Genomic DNA, 23,937 nt, shown 5'->3' on the forward strand with positions numbered 1-23,937 from the left:
TAAAATTGAATAAGTTCAAAGCAGGAATGCACACTGCAGGCCTGATGCATACAGTATCTCATTCAGACGTATCTTCCTCATGGGTATCTTGAACATTTGAATCTCATGTTGCCCTTTGCTTAAAATAGTTGTTCTTCAGTCCAGACTCGGTCCGCCTTCCTGACATCTTCAAGTCTCTCTCCCAAAGTAAAGTTCAGAAGAAGGCCAGGGGTATTGCAGCCTGGGCATTTTGCTACAAGAGAAAATGGACCGGAATCAGTGTACCTATCATAGGTCCTCTTGACCAGTGCTTCTTGTACATTTTCATGTCAGGAACACTGCCATGTATTTGGCCACAGACCCCCATCTGAAAATATTTGTGTTTTTGTGTGCTCTAAGGTACTCAAAAATGTTCACACTTTATTTTCAAAGAGCTGACCTAGAGTTAAAGTGGTTTGATGCATGCATCTCTCTCTCTCTCTCTCTCTCTCTCTCTCTCTCTTTTCTCTCTGCAGTCTGCATGCTTAATACAATACATGTGCAGACATGAGTGTGTGTATAGGGAAAGAACTCAAAGATAGAAGAAGATGGTCAGTGACTTTGACCTTGTCTCTCGCATCACTGTATGTGAGGGCTTCCAGCCTCATAAAGCATACCATGTTGACAGCTAAAGCCACTAGAGAACAAATGAGCTTGTCAGAGCCTATAGGGAGTCGGGACACAGAGCTGCCACATTGGTTGCATTCTCATGTACTGTATGTATATTTCTTTCCTCATCAAATTGTTTTGGGATGAAATCTTAGGTGAATATTCAATTTTTGGACTAAATGTCTAAATGAAACACACCTTAGCGTGGGTGGTCTCCTGTGGCATTAGTCAACTTATCACTTTGCTAAAACAATCAATTAGCTGATGGTCTGGCCCCTGGTCCTAATGAGTTAATCAGTTCACAGGTTTGCCAGAGGGTCATGCTTTGTGTTATGGTATTAAACCCCTTCACCTCTCTGCTGTGTTCCATCTCTCTTCTCCTCCTTACCAGTACCCTTTCCCTCTCCTTGAAGCCCATGAGCTTTCCCAAGGTTTCAAGTGACAGCCGGTCTGTCACCCTGCACTCCGTGTCCCACAGGGAGGGGTACTGTAGTGGCCGGCGGATGGGTAGGGGAGGATAAAAAGAATGAAGGATGAAAAGCAGACAGAACTACAGACAAGGAGAGTGGAGGACACATACAAGGGACTCACTGTAGACAAACGCAGACATGCCTGAACCCAAGAAGCCAGGTAAGCACCAACTTTGATTTCACTCATTTGATTATTGGACAACCTTGGTAAAAATTAACAAACTCCTTTTGGGAGCATTGGTTGCTTGAAGTACAGAAATGTAGAGCTCATTGAAGTGCATTGAACAACTTACATTAGGCAGCACATATTCTGACTATGAAATATGTACATACAATACATACTCAGATTTATTATTGTTATTATTATGCTATTATCATTAATTGGCGGTTTATTTATAAAATATAATGATTATAATATATTGGCCTATATTATAATGAGTTATATTAACAACACATCCCTTTCCATTAGGCATCATTGCTGAAATATGTTCTTGTGACAGCATTTTTCTCATAAAGCCAATTTAGTTAATCATGCTTGGATAAATGACTGTATACTGTACATGATGTATTGTTTACTTCACTTAATCTATGACCTGTAAGGTTGTAGTTTCTGGAGCTCTACTGTGCATTGGCCCATAAGCATATTTCCCTGTGCTGTCAGTAATTCAATTAGTTTAATTCATTGTTCGGGAAAAAGAAAAGCCACAGAATGATGCTTTTGGGAAATCCAGTTAAATAGTAGTGAAGCCAACTCTAAATCAAAGGAATGACCTAACAAGGATCCAGCAACTATCACAGTACACTAACTTCACCAAAACAGGTTATGATACAGTATCATTTTTTTCAGCGCAAATACAAACTTTTATTTTGGTGATGCATCCATTCATACAGGTTGATGATTGTATTCGTGCCTAGAAATCGACCTTGTTTCGGAAAAATAAATATGTCACTTCGTCGTTATAATGGCTCTTAGTGTGCATGCCACAAACACCAGTTTAAATTAACACAAAATAATCTCTTCCGGTGTGTACAGACCTTTATTTGCGTCGCTCCTAGTGTCTGCAAAAATATAGAAAACAAAGAAATTAGAAATTAGGGGAATGTCTGCTGTACAATATACAATAAAATCCAAAGAACCAAAGCTCCAATAAGTGACGTTATCCTAACACACACCATTTCTTTTAAGGCTTTTATTTAACTCAACAGTTTCAATACAACATATTTATTTTTGTTTTATAGAGCGAGAAAAGTTTGTCATCGCCTTTTCTATTGTTCATTGTTTATAGAGTTGTATAGATTAGAATGGGGTGTGTGTGTGGGGGGGGGGGGGTGCTAAAATGCGACTACACCATATAATGGGTAAATCTTTTGACTTTCAGTGTTAAGTCAAACTCTGGATTTCACTGTATAATGAATGTAAATACCTGACTGCAAATTCTGATAGTTTCTACTGGAAACGGGAATAAATGTTTTGTGTGAGAGGCAAGACCCAGACTTTAGTCTAGAGAATCTGTGGTTCATTTGCCTGAGGAAGGCGCGAACAGCTACACTAAAGGGGAAGTGAGCTGAGCATGCACGCCTAAGTTCTAACCTCAAGGCTCAAGGTTGTAGAGACAACCCAGCTGTCACAGCCCTAATATTGGACAGTGATAGCCGAGAAAATAGGCTATGTACTTTGATACTGTATATAGGAACCACATTATTTCTAATGTAACCTGTGTATTGGAACTATTAGAGTCCTGTTTACACTGCATGTGGTGGCAATACGTGTAAATGAAATGTATTATGAAGCAAAGCATTGTTTATGTATCAGCGAGGGATGGTTTAAAATATGCCATACCCTTTTCAAAAGTAACCTAAATGTGCTCTAAGTCACATGGCAGATTGTTTTGATAGCAGAGGACTGAAGGATGAAGGAGGAGGTACAGATACAAAAAGTTTAGCTCATCAGTTAGTTAGTGTGACCATTGCATTCAGATGTGAATACCTTGCGTGACGCGATCTGTCTGACCCTGATTGTCTGACCCTGGTTGGCCTTTCTCTCTATTGCGCTGCCACTTTCAGTGGCATTCATCCCCCTTAGCTAGTGTTGGATGTAGCGCATTATGATACTAATTCGATATTCAGTATAATTTCGATAACAAATGGGAATATATTTGAAAATTGTGAATAATAATAATATATGTAGTTATCTTTTTATTTTATTTTTACCAGCATTGCTGTACCATGCTGTAATCTGTCACATTTAACTGTGTTACGCCCTATCCATTTTTACACTCTGTCACTACCTTCCTGACCCTCCATTTTCTATTTATCTTGCCAGTGTCAATGGGGCCAATCCAGTGACATCACGCATATCAAATTCCCATCACCACATTACTACCTACTTGTCATAAGGCGCTTGCTCTTACGTTCCGTCCAAGTTAGAAATCCTCGCCCCTTTTTGAACTCCCCCCGTACCCCTGCCCACACGAGCTGCCCCTTGCAGCTCATGTGACCCCCAGCCCCTCTACCACCCGTGGTGACTCACCATGGTAAAGGATGCCTGGCACTCAAGGAGCCACGGGGATAGGGAAGAAGCACGCATCCTCAATAAACAACCTTAAGAATAGTTGTGGTCCTGCTTTGGTGGCGGGTTGTGGCCTTGTGGCTCTTGGAGGGAAACAAGACTCGAGAGGGAAGACACCCCCAGCTGTTCAGTGTTAAAAGACTGCTAGAGGGGCCTTGCGCTATGCAACAGCATTTATGGATTTGTCATTTGAATTGTGTTATAAATCAATGGAGTCTTTGGTATGAGTCACTTGTAGCCGGAGCTTCTGTGCGAGTCGTAGGTCTCGACATCGATTGTTGCAGAGGGTAATTTGGTTGTGGCCTGGCAGTGCCTCATTGCTGGGGGTGTGCGGGAATAACAACATTATTCACAATTCACTGAAATGCTGCCAGAGCAGGGGATAGCATTCTTACACCCCCTTATTACAGGGGCCAGTGAGCAGGTCATGGTGAGACCTCAGGAAATACAACCTCCTTATTATTAGAAACGAGTTGCTGTTAATCGCTGAATAGCTACCACACCCTTCATGACGCTTACAGTAGGCAGCAGGGCAAAGGAAGACCCCCTTCAACACTACTACCACCAGTTCACCCTCGCACAACTGATCCAGTGTAGCATTACCTCATACCAAGCCCATCATCATGTCCCTCCAGGTCTATCGCTTGATGGATTAGAGACAGATGCAGAGTCAGCAGATGTAGCTGTGTGTGTGTGTGTGTGTGTGTGTGTGTGTGTGTGTGTGTGTGTGTGTGTGTGTGTGTGTGTGTGTGTGTGTGTGTGTGTGTGTGTGTGTGTGTGTGTGTGTGTGTGTGTGTGTGTGTGTGTGTGTGTGTGTGTGCATGCGTGCATGAGTGCGTGTGTGCGCACGTTCGCGCGCGCGTGTGTGTGGTGGGGGTCGTCTCTGTTTTCAAAAATAGTGTGAAACGGTAACTGAGCCTTATATCATTAAGCCTTTCTAAACAGATCAAAGTGTTGTTGATACACAACCCTCATTCGGTTATCCATCCTCTAAAATAAAGCTTCTTCTGTGAATTGAGACAGGCCTTGGCCTATTTTGAGCGTGGGCGCGTGCAAGGCACAGAAATAGCTTGATGGGAATTAGAGGAATTGAAAAACTGAGGCTAATGACGACTTAATATTGTATTTACTGTAAGTTGTCTTTGGATGTCGGATGGCACAGAATCCTCATCCCTAAAGACAGATGCATTTCAAATTTGTTTTGTTCTGTTGAAAGAGGGTTATATTTAGCCTATAGGACGATTCCAAAAAGTTTATGGCAAGCAATGCTGTAAATCTCAACTTCGGTTTTGCATGCTGCTTTAACATGTCTTCTGAACATTTTACCATATTCTGTCGTCCCACCTCCTCTGTGTGCACCCATAAATCATTGCCCTCGCAATGTGTGTTTGTGTATGTGAGGAGAGGGGAGAGGAAAGGAGGGGCTGTGGGTGTGAGGAAGACATCATTGGTGGAATGTATACAGGCTATAATTCTTATCATCATTAGTGCCTTATAAAATAGTGTTTGCATCGCTCACATTCCCAGCACCAGCTGTTACACAGCATTGCATGGCTGATCCCTTGGACCTGCACCATAACAGGCATTATGCATGACAATTACATCATACGGCAGCACTGTTATAGGTTTATTAGCTTGTCTCAGTGTAACTACCGTATTAAGTGCCTCACATAGCCTTCTTGAGAGCTTGTGGCTTGAGCATCATGCAGGCTTCCGAATAGAAGAATCAAGGGGTTTATTTGTCACTCACTCATAAATACTAGGTACAAGCAGCAGCGAAATGTTTGTGTGGCAGGTTCTGCAAGACTGCTAACAACAGCATATACACAAGATATAAGATACCGGATTGTGGTGGTGAAACAAAACACTGTATCTACAAAATACAGGCGGGACACACACATACAACTGTCTTCTGTAACCCATAGCAGCAAGTGGAAGAGCATGTTGGCTCAAAATGTTACCACCTATAAATTCTGTAAATGGGGGTAAATATGCAAATGTGCAGATTTAATGTATTTCTCTGTGCACCTGCACCTGCTACAACTTGAACTTTACATAATAGCAGACAGGGATCTCCATATGGGCATAAAAGGGACACAGACAGACAGAATGTGATTTGTGGATTCATAGATATTTCTGGACAACAGCCGATCCGACCTGACTTAGTTCCCACTCAGCACATCTTTCTTTCTGGGCCTTGGCATACACACACCGAATGTATAGTGGGGGAACAGACAGACATGCATGGGTGGTCTCCTTCCCCATCTCTCTCTCTAAGTTTGTCAAAGTTTTGTCATGATTACAATTTGTCATTTTTGTATAGTGATGCAGTTTATTTCTGGAAGCAATAAATAAAAACAAAATGCATGCAAAGTCATGGAGAAAGAAAGCCACAACTTGCAGTTATTCATTCTGTCCAGTAGATGGCATGGTCTAAAAAAGGTTGGATTGAGTAGAGTTGAGAGAGCAAGGGTTAGGTTGTGTGTGTGTGTGTGTTAGGCCTGGGGCCAATTCTGATATCTTCACAAATTGGTACCACCCAAGGTGACCGTACATTTTTTACATTTTTGACTTCCTACATGTCTCTAGTTTACATTTTGGTATGATAACCCTTTCTGAGACCCAGCTTAATTGATGTTATCAGCCGCTAGAGTCGGTCTCCCATCGACTTTCTATACAGGAGGAAAATACCCAGAAAAGTTTTTTTTTCTGGGTATTTAAGTGGGATGTGAGGGGTCTAACTAGGGGTTTGTCATGATGCTGAATCCATTGCAGGCATTTGTTTTGCACAAAAAACATTCAGTGGGCTAGAAATGGCCTCAGAAAACAATACACGTATGGGTGAGTATTCATGTTAGTCGGAGGCCTTAGGTTTTTTTTTCTCGTGCTAATCAGTCTAAAAATGCAAAATGTTGCACAGATGTAGCTCATGGCATGCTCTAATGATTTAGCTAGGACGCCCGAGTCTGCGACATTCGGGGTCGCCACAGCGGCCAAATCAAGTTGGGCTCCCATCGACTTTAGTGATGAAAAGTGATGAGTCATCACTTTTCAGAGTTTTGTGGGTGCTGTGGTGACCCCGAAGGTCGCCGACTCGGGCGCCCTAGCTAAATCATTAGAGCATGCCCTGAGCTACATCTGTGCAAAATTTTGCATTTTTAGACTGATTAGCACGAGAAAAAAAACCCTAAGGCCTCCAACTAACATGAATACTCACCCATACGTGTATTGTTTTCTGAGGCCATTTCTAGCCCACAGAATGTTTTTCGTGCAAAACAAATGCTTGCAATGGATTCAGCATTATGACAAACCCCTAGTTAGACCCCTCACATCCTACTTAAATACCCAGAAAAAAAAAGTTTTCAGGGTATTTTCCTCCTGTATAGAAAGTCGATGGGAGACCGACTCTAGCGGGTGATAACATCAATTAAGCTGGGTCTCAGAAAGGGTTATCATACCAAAATGTAAACTAGAGACATGTAGGAAGTCAAAAATGTAAAAAATGTACGGTCACCTTGGGTGGTACCAATTTGTGAAGATATCAGAATTGGCCCCAGGCCTATGTGTGTGTGTGTGTGTGTGTGTGTGTGTGTGTGTGTGTGTGTGTGTGTGTGTGTGTGTGTGTGTGTGTGTGTGTGTGTGTGTGTGTGTGTGTGTGTGTGTGTGTGTGTGTGTGTGTGTGTGTGTGTGCGCGTGTGCGTGCGCGTGTGCGCGTGCGCACGTGTATATATGTGTGTGTGTGACACCCAGCAATATATATAAATAAATATATCTTTATCTTTATATCTCTTTCCGACCATCTGACTTTTTTAAACTGGAACATACTACTCACAGCTACAGTTAGTACAGTTAGCAGTAGAGATAGCATTTCTTGAACATCAGCACTGATATGAATTCCCTGCTATTACTTTACCATTACTTTGCATTTGTTAACGTTCCCCTGCATTCCTCTTATGGTCATAAAATTATATTCAGTGTGCGATAGATAGGATAGATCTACAAGTCATATAATCAGAGCGGTCAAATTAACTTGCCAAGTGATTGAGCGATATACTTTAGAGAGCGGGGGCTTAAGTGTACTCCCATGCTGCCAACAGCATCACTCTCTCTATCCCCATAATAAAATGGTGAAACTCCATCAGTCACGCTCTGCCCCCAGCGTGGATACCAGCCAAGTGCCAATAATACCATTGATACTCATCCACAAGCTCAGTGATATAAATAGACTGTTTCAATGTTAATCGCCCCTTCCTATTTTTCTGCCAATATGTCCCCCTCAGATTTATAGAGGAATTATACGAGTAAAGAATAGTTCCTCTCTCTCCCTGGCGTTATCGTGTGTTTTAAATTGTAATTTGGCCTTGTGCAACGCTGTCTTACATCACGAGGTAAAAAGTTTCTACTTTCTTTTAAGCTTGGTGTTTTCTTGTAGATGCCGTCAAGGAGGGAATTCTTGTTAAACTGCATCACTGTATGTTGCACTTAAACTCTTCCCCATTTCAGTGTGAGTTGCAGTAGGCACATGCACACATAGACATCAAAGGGAGCTTGCCTTTTATCCATCTGTAAAAAGTGCCCTCTCCAGACCATGAGTGAGTTTTTACTATAGTGAAAGAAATGTAAAACGCCCTCTTTCCATGCCATACCTGAAGGCAGCATTCATGACCAATTGCCTTGTCCAAACTCTCCTGAATAGAAATCCAGTATTGACTTGATTATGCTTAGTTCAGTATGGTATCAAGCACCGAAAATACCCGACCTCCAAGCTCACGACGTGTCGCGCTGCGACGCGCTGTGAGCTTGGAGGTCGGCTATTTTCGATATTTCCGCCAATAGTACCTTTTTGAAATTTCAGCCCCTGCCTCTCTAACATTCTCTGCACGACACGTCCCTGAGTTGCAGAATAGTGAGTGTCACCCTATATACTGTACGTCATTCATCCGCATGGTGTGGCTCCCCCTAAAAGGGAACCAGGAAGCGACAAGTGAAGTGGGAAAATGTGAGTGCCAGTTGGGCTCTAGCTCAGAGTGGCAGGGGTGTCACAAGGGGTAGGAAAGTGGGACTGAGTTACCAGGGCCCAAGGTGGAGGGGCCCTAGTAACTTTAGCTATTGAAAAATAGCAGATATACAAGCTCACAGCGCGGCACCGAGTGCCGCGCTGCGAGCTTGTAGATCTGCTATTTTTTTGAAAAGTCGTGAAAATGGGTGCAAATCTTTGAATATGTATTTTTTAAGCGAACATTTGTAACTCAAATTTTGCTTCTGGGGGGGTTCCCTGGAACTAAATATTTTGAGATGAAGGTCCGTGGCCAAATACATATCATCTTGGGGGTCCTCGACATGAAAAGGTTTGAGCGCCACTGACATGGAAACATGGGTTTCTTGCACACATTTTCACAATTTTTTATCAAAAATAGCGGATCTACAAGCTCGCAGCGCGGCACTCGGTGCCGCGCTGTGAGCTTGTATATCTGCTATTTTTCAATAGTTAACATTCATGGGGGGCCCGCAGTGAATCCTTGTACCCAGGGCCCAGAATTTGGTGTGACGCCCCTGCAGAGTGGGCATGTCTGCCCCTGCCTCTAGTTAACGCCTCTGCCGCTGCCATAGCTTACGGTCGTAGACATGCTAAGGTGCCTAAAACGTGATCCACCAGCGGACGCAGAACTGCTTAAAGGGTGCATTCCCCACCAATACTAAACACCACACCTCACAGTAAAGTCCTCTGTGTTCATTAAACCCTGAGAGTTACATTAGCGCTGAGGATTTCTCTGGGTAGTGTCTTGAAGGCTCAAGGCTTTATAATTAGCCTTCAGTCGGTCAGCATCGTGCCTTAAAATGTGCATTGACGTCATCATTGCTGATGGAATAAGGGCCCGACATGGTTTTCTGCAGTCTAAAAGTAGTACTAATTCGTATGTGACACGATTGTAATAAGAGAAAAGAAAAAAATAGCGTTAAATGTTTTCATTTACTGCTTTCTATCGTTTTAGCGATTTTAATTACTTTGATTTCACTGGTTGGGGGCATGCTTGCAATTGGCTAAATATGTCTTTTTAGACACAATAAGCCCATTCCCAAGATGCACCACAATCCTTCATGGTCAGATGTGACTTATTCGGGCTACTGTATACAGTATTAAAGAAATCGCCGGCGTATTGTATAAATACATATTTAACCACTTGCATGCATGCTCACAACCACTGTCATTAAAATTGTTAAAACTATATAAATAAGTAAATTAAAACATTTTAACACTCATCTTTTCTTTTCTCTAATTACAATCTAAAATATGAACCCTTGTTGTAAAAAAACAATGTTGTCCTTTAAATTACATTTTTAGGCTTTAAATAACAATGAAATAAGAATGATTTGAACATGGAGGTGCTGGGTCTGAATGATCCAACTGAACAAGGGGAAGTACATTACACAGTGAAGGAAGAGACCGGGAGGAAAATGTCAAGGGAGATTAACAATGAGCATTCCACAGAGGTTAAACTGCACAAGGAAAAGATGCAGTGTAGAGTCAGGGGTGGGGGTGTAGAGAGGGAGAGGGAGAGAGAGAGGGGGAGAGAGAGAGGGGGAGAGGGAGAGGGAGAGGGTTGATGTGAAAGATGAGAGAAGCAATGTAATCTATAGTTACACAACTGCACTGTTACAAATAAAGAAGGTATTGTGAGGATATTTTGAGCAAATGGAATTGCCACATAATCTATAGCTTAGTGAAAGATCTCTCATTCACAGGAGGATGATTTCATTCTGTTTGAATGGTGTACACAAATTAACACTGCACTATACTGTTTCAAATTGTTATTTATTACCATGTAATTTGTTGTATCATCCCACATAACATGCCCTTTCATGACATACAGTACTACTCATGAATTTCTTCCCAGTGTTGATAAACCAACATGGCCTCAGGGAGAAATTAACATTTAACCCTTGATAATATCTTGGGTTAAATGTCAATTAAAGGTTAATGGATTGGATATAGCCTATGCTGTATTATATCGTTTCAACAGCACAGGACCACATGCAACTATTATACTGTAGGTTTAACAACAAAATACTTAGTACCTTTCAATAAACAGAGTGGATCTAAAGACCAGACCACACCAATGCAACTAGTCTGCAACATAACAGTTTTAAGGCCAGTCGACACCAATGCATCTTCATCTTCTATCCATCTTCAACCGCTTATCCGGAATCAGGTCGCGGGGGTAACAGTTCCAACTGAGATTTCCAGATTTCCTTATCCTGAGCAACTTCCTCCACTCCCTCAGGGAGTATACCGAGGCATTCCCAGGCCAGTTTGGAGATATAATCCTTCCATCTGGTCTTAGGTCTACCACGGGGTCTCCTCCCAGTGGGACGTGCATCGAGGACCTTCCTAGGAAGGCGCTCGGGGGGCATCCGTACTAGATGCCCAAACTACCTAAGCTGACACCTTTCCAATTGGGGATAATGGTTGCAAGTAACCTCGCGCCACCAGACCTTCCACCAGGAAAGCCTGGTATTCATTCCAAAACTAGCCGTGTGGTTCCGGTGGTTAGATCCGGTTGGTGTCGCGTAGTTTTTCTTCCCCACATTATGTGAATTCATTAATTTAATCTCGCTAGTTAAAGTAAAGGATTTACGAGTTAAAATAAAGGATTGACAAATACCAAATGATTATTATACCAAAAGAAACGGAACGATTATACCAATTTTAAACCAGGGAAATCATTTTTGAGAGTGGTTCCGGCTTGCGGTTCTGGCCGCCTGGTGGCTACAACAAATTGCAACAAGACGTAAAGTTGTTTCTGCTCCTGTCCGAATCAGAAACCCGAAAATGTTATTGATCCCAGGGCCCAGGCTGGGTTGTAAGTAGTTGCAAGTTGTATGTTGCAAGGAGTTGTATGTTGCAAGGAGTTGTATGTTGCAAGGAGTTGCAAGGAGTTGTACCGTATGTTGCAAGGATGTTGTAAGGAGTTGCATTGGTGTGGCCTGGCCAGTTTTCACACTCAGAGTCAAATGAACACTCAGGATTTTCTGTATATCCCCTAACTTCATATATCTTGTCTATTGTAACTATTTCTAACAGTTTTACCAATTACAGTGTACCATCATTTGGGGACTAAAATGTATGCTCTATCACTATGGATGTACTGTATACGAGGACTCAAACTGTAAAAAGCCTCCATGTAAATTCTTCCAATTCCAATTGTAACTCATTTTGTTACATGGTTAGTTACATTTGCTTGGCTACATTTGTATACTCCCAGAGGTAAATTAACATCAAGGATTTTACTGTGTAGGATATAAGTATTGACGGATTAATATGTATATTTAGAGTAAGTAAGTGTGGGGGTGAAGGATATTCAGGCGCTGATAGAAATCATACCCTCTGTCATCAAGTATCTCACACGATACACTATTTGTTAAATATAAACCTGGTATGCGTCCATCTCCGTCACTATCATCATTTGAAGAACCCAATGCCCTGATGGGCTCTTGACTTGAGGCTTCGCACCAGCATGCAGTGACCTTGCTTGGCCTTTCTCATTTTTATCTCTGACCATTTTCACCGTACCATCTCTTTTACTCTCTTCACAACCTCCACAAGAACAGTCTGTAGGTTCTCGAGCATTGTTCATGTCAAGGACCCCCAAATGTATTTGTACCCAATCTGAACAATTTTTGTTCCAGCGACCACCATACAAGATGTGCTGTTAAAATGTTTCAAATTTATTCTAGATTTTCTGAAAATAGCGGCTCTATAAGCTCATAACGCGTAACATTGCGATGGCTTGTGAGCTTGTAGATCAAAAGCTGATGTATATAGGGTTAAATTCGTTTAAATGATTTTGATTATATTATTAACTAATGTTGCTGGGGACCACCTGGAACCCACACAAGGATCCTTGGGAGTCCCCGGACAATACTTTGAGAACCAGTGGGTTAAATAGGACAAAGAAATGGAAAAAGAGTGTGAGTGGGGATTTGCATAAAGTGAAAAGTAAGAACAATTGGAAACTGCAAGAGCCATCATCCATTTTAAAGATAGATACCTTTAGAACAGAAGAAGTCCTACCGTGGAACTAAGTTGAAGGAGGCCTACACCATGGGATAGCAAGAACACATCCACACATAGAGTATACATACATTAGCCATGCATTAGCACTCGGGTTCAAGGGTCGGAATTGCCCTGGTTGTGACTTATCACTGTGCTTAGAGCTTCTGCTATGAAGCGAACCAGACAGGAAAACGATGGTGTGTGACATGGAGTTTACTGACAGCCTGCAACCATAGAGAAGGCTTGGCAGTCGGCAGTGGTGAGAGCTCCCAATAGTGGATAGCAGTGTAATTGTCTTTTAACATTCTCCTCCGTTTTTAGGGATGCTCCACAGTTTATGTGTACTGAGGACCAGAAGGACAAAAATGTATACAGATCTATCATTGTTTCCCCTCCCCCATAGATGTAATCAAATGAGACAGACATGACAATTATGAATGACTAAACACACTAAAGTTCCTATTAGCTGAATAAAAACAAATCAACTTCCCTGCTTCATTCTTTCTATTGTGCAAAATCAGCTACAAATAAGCCTTGATAGAACAGAAAGCCTAAGGCTGAAATACACACACACACACACACACACACACACACACACACACACACACACACACACACACACACACACACACACACACACACAGCATACTGTAACCAATATAAAATACTTTTATTGATTAGTGAGATGGATCATTGTTAGTCATTAGCCAATAATTTTCAGTTATAATAATTAATAATTCAATTAAGTAATTCAATTCAATGTTAGCATTTATCAGCGGATATAATATATTGGCCTATTGTGCGACCCTATTTGTGTCGCAATCCTTGAATTGTTATAGTTTCTCTGTCTCTTGAAAGTTATTGTATCTGTGAAGGTTCTGTAGTCAGTGTACATCCCAGTAGATCATGTGCAACTGTGCTAGAACAGAACAGACAGGCCCTAAATGTACTGTAGGTACAGGGAGCTTGTATCACAAGCTGTACTAATGAAATATACCAGGCCAGCATGAAGTGCTGTCTTGGTTTCTACAATTCATATTGTCAAAACATATCATAAGACCAAGGATGAATGACATCACATCCCATCACATGCACATGCTGGTCAGTCTAGTATATGTGATTGGAATGACAGGAGGCCTTACCTAATAGAGAATAAACATGAGGCAGCCAGCACCATTGTATGGTGTAAACAATTTATTTCAATAAGAAGATTTGAACAATACTGTGAGCAGTGAAAAATGGATGAATGTGCAATAACTTCTGTCCCTGGACAGCCATCCTTAGTGGGACATTTGATGGATAAATAAATAGCAGCCCACACCAACCCACATACAGTTGCTCCAAACTAAAAGCTCAGTGATTGCAGAGAATCTCACTATAGCTTCTCTCTTTGTGCTGAGACAGTCCCACACCCCAGAGCAAAAGATGCTTCCTGTTTTCTCTGTTCAGTGTTCACAGATGAGCTAGTCATTTTGTAGCTATTATATTTTGAAGTAGTAATGAATCAAAGTCAGATGTCCCCCCCCCCCCCCCCCCCCCCCTCTCTGCCCGTTCATATTGGCTGGTACTTCAAGGTGCTGTTGTCAGCTTATTATACTGTCCAACTGTCATGTTTATTTATTTGATATACTATACATGGAAAGTCATAGCCATCTTAACATTGTGTTACTATACAAGTGTTGAACACTTATGTTAAGAATATTCCTAAATGATCTTGACTTGGACAGTGAAATCAGAGACTGTGAGCATGGACATTTGTATCTTAAATCTGTATAGGAAAGAACAACATTTCTCATCTGCAATGACAAACTAATGGCGGGAGTCTGTGGTGTATTCACTGCATGTTCATCTCAATTCTACATTGGAATGATGTTATGCAGCAATTTCTAATCAGGAAGTGCATAATCATTATCACGAATCAGCAAGTTGATGTCATACAGTAGCTATTTCGCTATGCTTCACTTTGTGGAATTCTACATTAGTATGCAGGGCCAGTGAAGCCTGTTTTTTCTTGTCTCTGATAAATAGATGGTCATTAATGCAGGAAAATATATTGACAGTTTGCCATGTCCAGTAAAATCTAGTAAAAATTAATCATTCGATTTTCTTTTAGCCATCAAAAACATCACCAACGCAAGTTTAAAGTGGCCATTTTATAGAATGCATTACATCATTTTTTGGAATACCCATAATCCAGTGGTGTTTGTCCTCCAGCAGTCACCTTTGAGTTTCAAAAGGCCTATTAATGAGAGACACATAAATGGCAGAGAACTGTGTCTGTAGCCATGAGGATTTTAAGACATCTACTTAGTGTCGCAGTTGTCTCTCTGGGTCAAGGTGGTTTCTTAACAACAACCCTTCATCTGGTGTCCTTCAACAATGTCATGATGAGTGAGTGAGAAAATACGCATACAGTAACCAGCACAGAAAAGGGCCATTCTGTCAAGACTTCCATACAGGATGGAGGACTACAAGTAAGCTTCACTCTAGTGACCCACTTTTCTCTCATTTACAGGGACGGGCTTCATGCCAAGGCAGGGAACCTGGCCTAAAGAAAGCTTTTAATGCCTTGTGTGTGACAGCCCCTTCTCTAGGATGTTAAGCTATGGGGGTGATGCCAGAACTAGAGCTATGTGTGTGCTGAGACGATTGCTGCCTCGAAAAACAAACCTTAACCAAAATAGATGTGTTGCCCTCTCAGTATGCCAGACGCACGATGCCAGCCTCGAGTGCAAGTGGAGTGCCAAGGCCATGTCTCTTGATATCTTAGAACCTCCATTAAGTAGGCTCAGGGGGCACACGTTCTGCAGTTTCAGTCACTGCTTGATGAGGGGGATTTGGGGGGAGATGGCTGGTTGTTGAGGTGATGTCCTCGTTTGTCGCCATAGAAGGGTCACTTCATGTGTTTTTGCTGACTCCAATCCTTGGGGCAATGAAGCCTTATTTTGTTGACACTTTAACGGGAGCCCTAAACGAGGGCATAGACTTTACAAATGATTCAAGTGGAGTGTACACACTGCTGCTGACATAGTTAGACTGTGCAGCCGTGTGGTTTAGTTCATCTGCCAGACCGAAACTCATTCTTAATCTGCTATCTCATTAGACACCCATGAGCTTCTAAAGTAACCTAGATCTAAGACCCTGGGACTTTGATGTACTTATCCTATCAAATGCATTTTTGTCTTGAGGCCGTCCCTTTCAGAAAAAGCTTTTTATTTCTTTTTTTCGAGGGCAATTATTCCTCATGATCTCAGAAAAGCTCACTTATATTTATCTCAGCCTCACTGTTTCTGCATGCCTTATTTGAATCTTTCTTTATTCCCCTGCTGAAATCCAGCATTCTCCCTTTTGCCAAAGGCATACCCCGCAGAAATTGTTAAGAGATAGCACGGTTGTCTGAATGTACCGTCTGTGGTTGGTTTGTGGAATACATTTGTTTTAATCTAAAAGTGTATATTTTGTAAATATTTTGGTCCAATTCCTATTTGCCTTCAGTCACAAGAGATGTACATATACGTAAAATCGTGCTTCTAAACTCAAACATTTGTGTAACTATTATAGTGGAACATATTTATGTATGTTCCATGGGGGGGGGGGGGGGAGAACACAGTTCTCTAGTCTAGCCAAAATTGAACCAGGGATGTTGCAGTTATGCGTTCGAACCACTATCCGACAACAACCCATTCAACGAGTAAGCTTACATAATGAATGCGCTAATCTACACATTATCACAGATAAATTGTTTGGCAAATGAAGTCCTGTCACTTACTTGTGTATTGCAGTGATTCAAATGTATTGTCTCGAAATGACTCAGATCACCTAATGTATAAATTAATGGACCATTGGAGCGCTTTGAGTTAGCAACTTGCTTAGAAAAGCGCTATAAAAATGCCATTCATTATTATTATTATTATTTAATATTATATTATTTTAGATCACAAGACATGTTATGTTTATACATTTACCCATCTGTGTCTCAGAAGGAGCATTCCAGACACCCATTTATTTTCATTTAACTGGCTTGTTATAATAATACACCATTTGTGTATACTCCCTCTCTGTCTCAGAGGTGGGCTATGGACAGTTCAGAAACCTAACTCCATGCAATGACATCACCGATTTCCTCCAATGACTTCATCGGTGGTAATTTTAAACGATATTTCAAACTTCAAAAACGTTAATAATCCCAACTAATAATTGACGCCGAGACGCATGGGGCCCCGAGTCGCATGACAGGGGTCTCGGCACACGGTTGGTTCTACAGACTCCAACTTTCGCACACGGATAGCTCAGATTTTTGCCGACGTTCTTAGCTACTTCCCCTGCCTGCCGTTGTACTTGCACGATGTACAGTTGTACAAAACAAAATGTTTCAGTAGAACCGCCGATCCAACCAATATGCCCATATCTCCTAATTAAGGGATTGTATGATGTATGATGTCAAACGTCGTAGACGTCATAGGTCTATGACACGCACAGACTTTCACATAAATGGTAGAACCGCCTATCCAACCAATATGCCCATATCTCCATATACATGGATCTCCGCATATGGGTATCAGGGATCTCCATATATGGGCATAAAAGGGACAAGTGTGACTATTGATGACTATTGATTTGTATGATGTCAGACGTCATAGACGTCATAGGACTATGACACGCACAGACTTTCACATAACGAGACCCATGGGGTCCCTGGGGTCTCACAGCACACGTTCTTTGCTTCCCCTGCTGTTACTATACTTGCACAATGCATGTACAGTTGTATGAAACATCTTTTTTTTGGTAGAACCGCCGATCCAACCAATATGCGCATAAAAGGGACAAGGACTGACAAAGATACACAACAGATACACAACAGCTACACAACAAAATAACATCTATTCAAAATCTTCAGCTTGTTAGGCTGCAGATAACCATCACACCAATCTAGCCTGTGCGAAATTGATGCAACAACAGATAAATATCAGCCATTGTCATCTTTAAATGTGCCGATGTCAGTCAATGAGGCGAACATATGAAGCCGGCATATCTGTGAATCCCTAGTGGAGGACCATATTATATGTAGATAAGGTTGGAAATTGGTAAAGCGCTCCCCTAAGAAATGAACTACTGTATCTGATACTGTTGCACCACTGGTACAGTGTGATCTAGAGAAATGAGGATGTTTAAGTGCATTTACATAATTGTTGTTTAATTACAGCCGCCCAGGGTGATAAGACAGCAGCATCCCCTGCTGGTAAGTCCTCTCATGACACCTAATCCAAGCCCACGAGCTGTTCCACCTAAATCCAATTTACACCATTGAGTTATGCATACAATGAGTGATTATGTGGTTAAACTGTAACCGCTGAAAAACTAATTTTATAACGTATGCATCATTTTATTACGGTTTCAATTTCTAATTGACCTTTCTCCCCTCTCTTTCTTTGTTTCAGCCAAGAAGGGTAAGAAAAACAAAGTGTTTGTTTGTCTCTGTATCTTCTGTGTGTGTGTGTGTGTGTGTGTGTGTGTGTGTGTGTGTGTGTGTGTGTGTGTGTGTGTGTGTGTGTGTGTGTGTGTGTGTGTGTGTGTGTGTGTGTGTGTGTGTGTGTGTGTGTGTGTGTGTGTGTGTGTGTGTGTGTGTGTTTGTGCGTGCGTGCGTGCGTGCGTGCACCAGTATCATTATCATCCCCCTCATTCTCATTCCAAGTGCTGTATGTTTTCCCCTCATTCAGAGAAGCCAGCAGAGGAGGATGGTAAGACCTTCACGTCAAATAATCACAGAAGATGTCTTCTGTGGGGAATGGGACTGAGAGTGGAGATGCATGAGAGTCTCTCGATCTGTCACAGATGCGTCACATTTATTGCTTGAAAAATGTGTTGTTTTATGGCCAGCGGCGCCGAAACGTAAATTAGGCTTTAGCTGTCACACGCAAACACTTGACTGAAGCCCTGCTCCTTGCAATGCATTCACAGAAGACACCCGGAAAGGTGTGCAAATCTCTGCTAGGAGGCATGCCCTAATAATAATAATAGCAATGTAGCAGTTCAATTTCTACCTACTGCCATGAAAGAGTAGCGTGACAAGTGAGTACCAGTACATTTGTCTCTACCATCTTAATCCTGCTTCCCTCTTTCATACACTTTCGTCTACTTTTCTCAGGGGCATGTGAACACAATGTGTTGGGGTTGTGCGCGCATATGAAAAGGCACAGGGCAATGGAGTGAAGGGATATACCCTAATAAAGGATTCGATTGCATAATCATGGTGCAGCCAGAGTAAACACAGGGGCGTCACACCAAATTCTGGGCCCTGGGTACAAGGATTCACTGCGGGCCCCCCATGAATGTTAACTATTGAAAAATAGCAGATCTACAAGCTCGCAGCGCGGCACTCGGTGCCGCGCTGTGAGCTTGTATATCTGCTATTTTTCAATAGATAAAGTTATTAGGGCCCCCTCCACCTTGGGCCCCAGTAACTCGGTCCCACTTTCCTACCCCTTGTGACGCCCCTGAGTAAACAGGTGATGTTTGAAACACATCATTCGACACTGAACACATTGAGAAGTAATGTGGCTTGTTGTCATCATCACTAGGACAAACATAAAGTTACAATGTTAAGAGCTGCCTAGCAGTGTGATAGTACCACGATAGTGGTATTTGGCAAGGAGTGTAAAAGGATAACCAGGGTTGATACTATGAGCTGATGAGTTGATGACAGATAGGTGTGTTACTGTCAACAGGAAGAGGTGACGAGCTGTGCGGGAGCAGGACAGGTGCACAAGAGCAAAATGAGCAGGGACAGCCAAGCCTACGGCAAGACACAAGTACAGAGAGACATGGAGAGATTGATTGATTGATTGATTGAGTATTTTATTAGACAAAAATGGAGAACAGCACAAGTATAGTTAAACACCCTGCCTAAAAGGAGCATCCCAAATAAGTCCTTTTACGGTCTTTTTTACGTCGAAAGTCCTTGGTATTCAATTCATGGACATAACAAATAGAAAGCAAAAAAAAAAACATTCAAAAATCATCGAAGTTATACGCTATATGTACAAGGGGGTGGGCTAAGGTAAGGGGGGGTGCTCACTTCTCGCCTGTCTATGGCAGGGAGAAGTGATAACTACCTCCGCCTCTGGCCTCCTGAAAGGTTGAAGGAGGCCAGCGAGCTACATGTTTTAAGGGAAGTAGTCAATGAATTCCACACCTGGGTAGTGTTGTAGAAGGAGAATTTACCCATATTTGTCTTAATGGGTTGTGTTATCAGATCGTTGTGAGTGGGAGCTCACTGGTGTTCACTGGAGCTCACTGGTGTTGTGACTGTGGGTGTCCCTAACCTTTTGGAAATGTTTGGTCAGATAAGCGGGTACTGAGGGGATTGAGGGCAGATTTGCATTGACTATTTTGAAAGTCAATCCCATTTTTAGTTGTCTTCAACGCTGAGCCATCTTAGGCTAGCAAAATGTGTGGGAGAAACGTGGGACATAGGCCCCAGGTCGAGATGTAGTCGAATCAGTTTGTTTTGGGAGGTTTGGAGAATTGGAGCTTAGTCTTTAGTGGCTTTTTGATGTTGGAGAGTACCAGGAGGTGCAAGCATAGTCAAATGAGGGCCCCAGCAAGAGACCTTGATAACATAAATATAGTATATACACGTAAATACCACATTGGCTGCTGCTAGTCATTGGAGCAATGCATCAACGTGACCACTGGCCACCATATTTATCAGGTCAGCTAGCCTGCACCTCCTTATGCTTGTATGTCTATCGAAACAATTAAGCTTATATTATGATGATGATGCAGTAGTTGTCATGGGCCGATGTTATGCTGATTTAGTAGTAACCTAGGCAAGAGTAGTTGCAAAACACGCAGATGCAGATGCAGATGCAGATGCAGATGCAGATGTAGTTGCAGATGCAGATGCAGATGCATGCGCGCACACACGCACGCACGCACGCACGCACGCACGCACGCACGCACGCACACACAACACACACACACACACACACACACACACACACACACACACACACACAGCCAAATGAGCAGTAGTGTTTAGCGTGCACTCATTATCTACTTATTCATTTTCAGGACATGTTTTCACACTTGTTCATTTTTAGCCACAGAGATTAAAATGAATTGGGTGGTAATATAGGTTTTGTACTCTTTTTCACAAGCTTGTATACTGTAAGTGTGTGTGCGTGTGTGCGTGCGTGCGTGTGTGCGTGCGTGCGCGTGCGTGCGTGCGTGTGTGTGTGTGTGCGCACATGTGAGTAGCCTATGTGCATGTGTGTGTGGCGGGGAGTGAGTGTGTGAGTGCATATGATTGTGCATTTGAGTTTATTTACATACAAGTGTGTGTGTGTATGCATACAGCAGCCAGCCTACTTATGTGCATCCATTTACACTTGTCCTTTGGCTACCATATATGGCTTGTTAGCAATGTTTACATTCATGTACTGCTGGCTGTAACAGAGGGGGCTAGCAGTTCTCTAAGGCAGGGGTTTCCAAACTTTTTGGGCTCAGGGCACCCCTATAAATATAATTTTCATCTGAGGCACCCCTATATTATATTCATAATTTTCACTCCCAGCACATTATGTCATATTTTAGCGATTATGTTGCAAGGAAAACGTTGAGATAATAGCCATTTTGGTTAGAACTGACAGAAAATAACTTTGTACTTCAAGTTTAAAATGATACTAAATATTGTTTTAAGTGTCCAAATAAATTCCAAATATTATCAAATTATCTCGCGGCACCCCTGGACTCATGTTAGATTCTCATAATAAAGGGATGAAGTATTCCCCCCCCCCCCCCCCCCTGTTAACTTAACTTTGGCGCTTAGCTTGCACTGGGTTATATTTTGAGTATTCACAAATTTGAACATCCCCTGACATAATGGTAATGTTGGAGTAGATCTGTTTGTTGCAGTTATTGTTGTTTTACAAAGGCACAGACATTTTGGTTATCTATTATTTATATAGATTGCATATGCTGAGGAATACTAGCCATAGATTGGGCCAAAGATATACAGTACATTGTATTAATGTTACCTCAAATACAGACCAGGACCTACAGTATGGCTCATTAAAGAGTGTAAAAGTCCTTCTGTCAACGACAGCGTACAAAGTACAGTATGCATTGCTGCTGTAGCTGTACCTCCATACTGCTTTGTGGGAATGCATTGTGACAGTTTGTTTTTGCATTTAAAATGTACATTTGTGCACACTGATAGTAGTGTGTTTTGTTTTACCATAGCATACGTTACACCTGTTGGGGTACAAGATTGTTTTGTTTTTGGCTGAAAGTGCTGCTTAAACAATAGAACTTTCAACAGTGCAGAATTAATTGACATTTCTGCAGAAAAATAAGGGAAATGGAGGAGTGCTTCACTGTACAGTCTGTTCCTACTATCTGGGAGCTGTGCCCAAAATATAGTTATTAGATTATACAGTATAGTCACAGGAAAGCAGCACTTCAAAAACATGAAGAAAAAGAAAACACTAAGCTTGAGCTCACTTATTTAGGCCCTATGTATTATTTTTCTCTTCTTTGCAGTATAGCCATCATCAGAGTGTCTTTAACCTGGCGTCTCAATTTTGGCCATGTCACTATAGATGAAAATGTAGAAAGATTTCTTTAGAAATTGCAGATCTATAATCTCACAATGTTTCAAAATGCAATGCATTGTGAGCTCAGAATTACAGTAGGGTGACACCTGCTCGTCAGCCAGCCTATTACAAAGGATTAGAAAGACAGTAATGCGTTACCTTAGAAATGATTACACAATAACCTGAAACTTGAATGACCTGAGACTGATTCTAAGAATGCCTTCAATTGAATTGTATTGACACTTTTTTTTTAAGTATAGTTCTTTTTTTTAAGTACAGCAGTACACAGTACAGTTAAATGAACATTGTGGATTCATACTGGGATACTACACTGTGTGTGTGTGTGTGTGTGTGTGTGTGTGTGTGTGTGTGTGTGTGTGTGTGTGTGTGTGTGTGTGTGTGTGTGTGTGTGTGTGTGTGTGTGTGTGTACACAGTACTTGTGTACACAATAGATTTTGTTGTTGCCGAAGCTTTCAGTCGGTTCGATTTTCCACTTGGCATGTGACGCTCTTTGAGAGCCAGTAGCCTGATGTATAGTTAGTTGCACGTCGGTCCCGCGTGCACCGAAAATAGCAGATTTACATGGGCTCACAGGCTCACAGCCCCGTTGCATTGCGATGCGTTGTGAGCTTGTAGATCGGCTATTTTCAGTGTGCGACACGATGTATCAGCCCTCAGTAAACAGGCTCAATGTTTGAGTCGCCTGCAGTGAATTAAGTGTACATTCATGGCCGATTGTTTGGTTGTTGTTATCCTGTAAGTTCCTGTAAGTCTTTTAGAATAAATTGTGTGTGCTGCCCCATTCTATACAGGGTGTAAAAAGCCTTTTGTGTCGTCAGACTTGTCACTCATTTGCTGAAAAGAGCATTCGCGAGGGGACACGGTGGCGCAGTGGTTAGCGCTTCGCCTCACAGCTAGAAGGTCCTGGGTTCGATTCCCGCCGGGGGACGCTGTGGGCGCTGGCGGCGTGTTCCTCCTCCGCGTCATCAGCGCCCACACCCTAGGTGGGGTTGGCGATAGGGCCCTTCTGTGTGGAGTTTGCATGTTCTCCCCGTGTCTCCTAGGGTTGATACCCTCACAAAAACATGCACGTAATCCTGGTCTCAATAATGCCTCCCCCTGGCCAGCCGGGGCGCCTGATGGAGGGGAAAGGAACTGGTTGGAATAACGTGTTCCTTCCACGCGCTACGTCCAAACCAGGGAAATCTCCACTGTCAGGTGAAAAGAAGCAACTTGGACTCCTCATGCATAGAAGGAAGCATGAGGTCAGTCCGTTGTCTCCCCAGGCGTGGCAGAGGGAGAGCAGAGCCCAGGATTACATAGGCAATTAGCACTGGGTGAAAAAATGGGTTACAAAATTGTGGGATAAAAATTTTAAAATAAAAAATAAATAAAAAGAGCATTCGCAGGTTCATCCTTTTTTTTCTTCTATTGGGAAATGAATGGAAATTGCCCTGACAATAGTTTGTTTTTGAACAAAATATCCCCTTTGCTTTAAGACTGTTATTAGTGCTTACCGTCAATCTAGAAGTAATCTCTCAAGACAGAAGCACCTCTGTCATAAACATATAATGTTGTTGTTAGTAGGAATAAACACAGAAGCACCTGATAGTTACAGA

At 42.1% G+C, this 23,937-nt stretch overlaps 1 protein-coding gene across 1 annotated transcript in view; it reads left to right on the top strand.

The window, feature by feature from the left end:
* Window positions 1–1,235: 1,235 nt before the first annotated feature.
* Window positions 1,236–23,937, top strand: part of mybpc2a (myosin binding protein Ca) — a gene marked incomplete at both ends in the record, with an annotated part of 60,025 nt that continues 37,323 nt past the window's right edge. Inside the window, 3 exons of the mRNA XM_080723266.1 lie at window positions 1,236–1,257; window positions 18,160–18,168; window positions 18,439–18,459. Coding sequence (XP_080579392.1) covers window positions 1,236–1,257; window positions 18,160–18,168; window positions 18,439–18,459 — 52 coding nt within the window. The remainder of the gene's footprint in view (window positions 1,258–18,159; window positions 18,169–18,438; window positions 18,460–23,937) is intronic.

This window comes from Nannobrachium achirus, assembly GCF_963921795.1.
Source record: "Nannobrachium achirus genome assembly, chromosome: 4".
NCBI classification, from domain to species: domain Eukaryota; kingdom Metazoa; phylum Chordata; class Actinopteri; order Myctophiformes; family Myctophidae; genus Nannobrachium; species Nannobrachium achirus.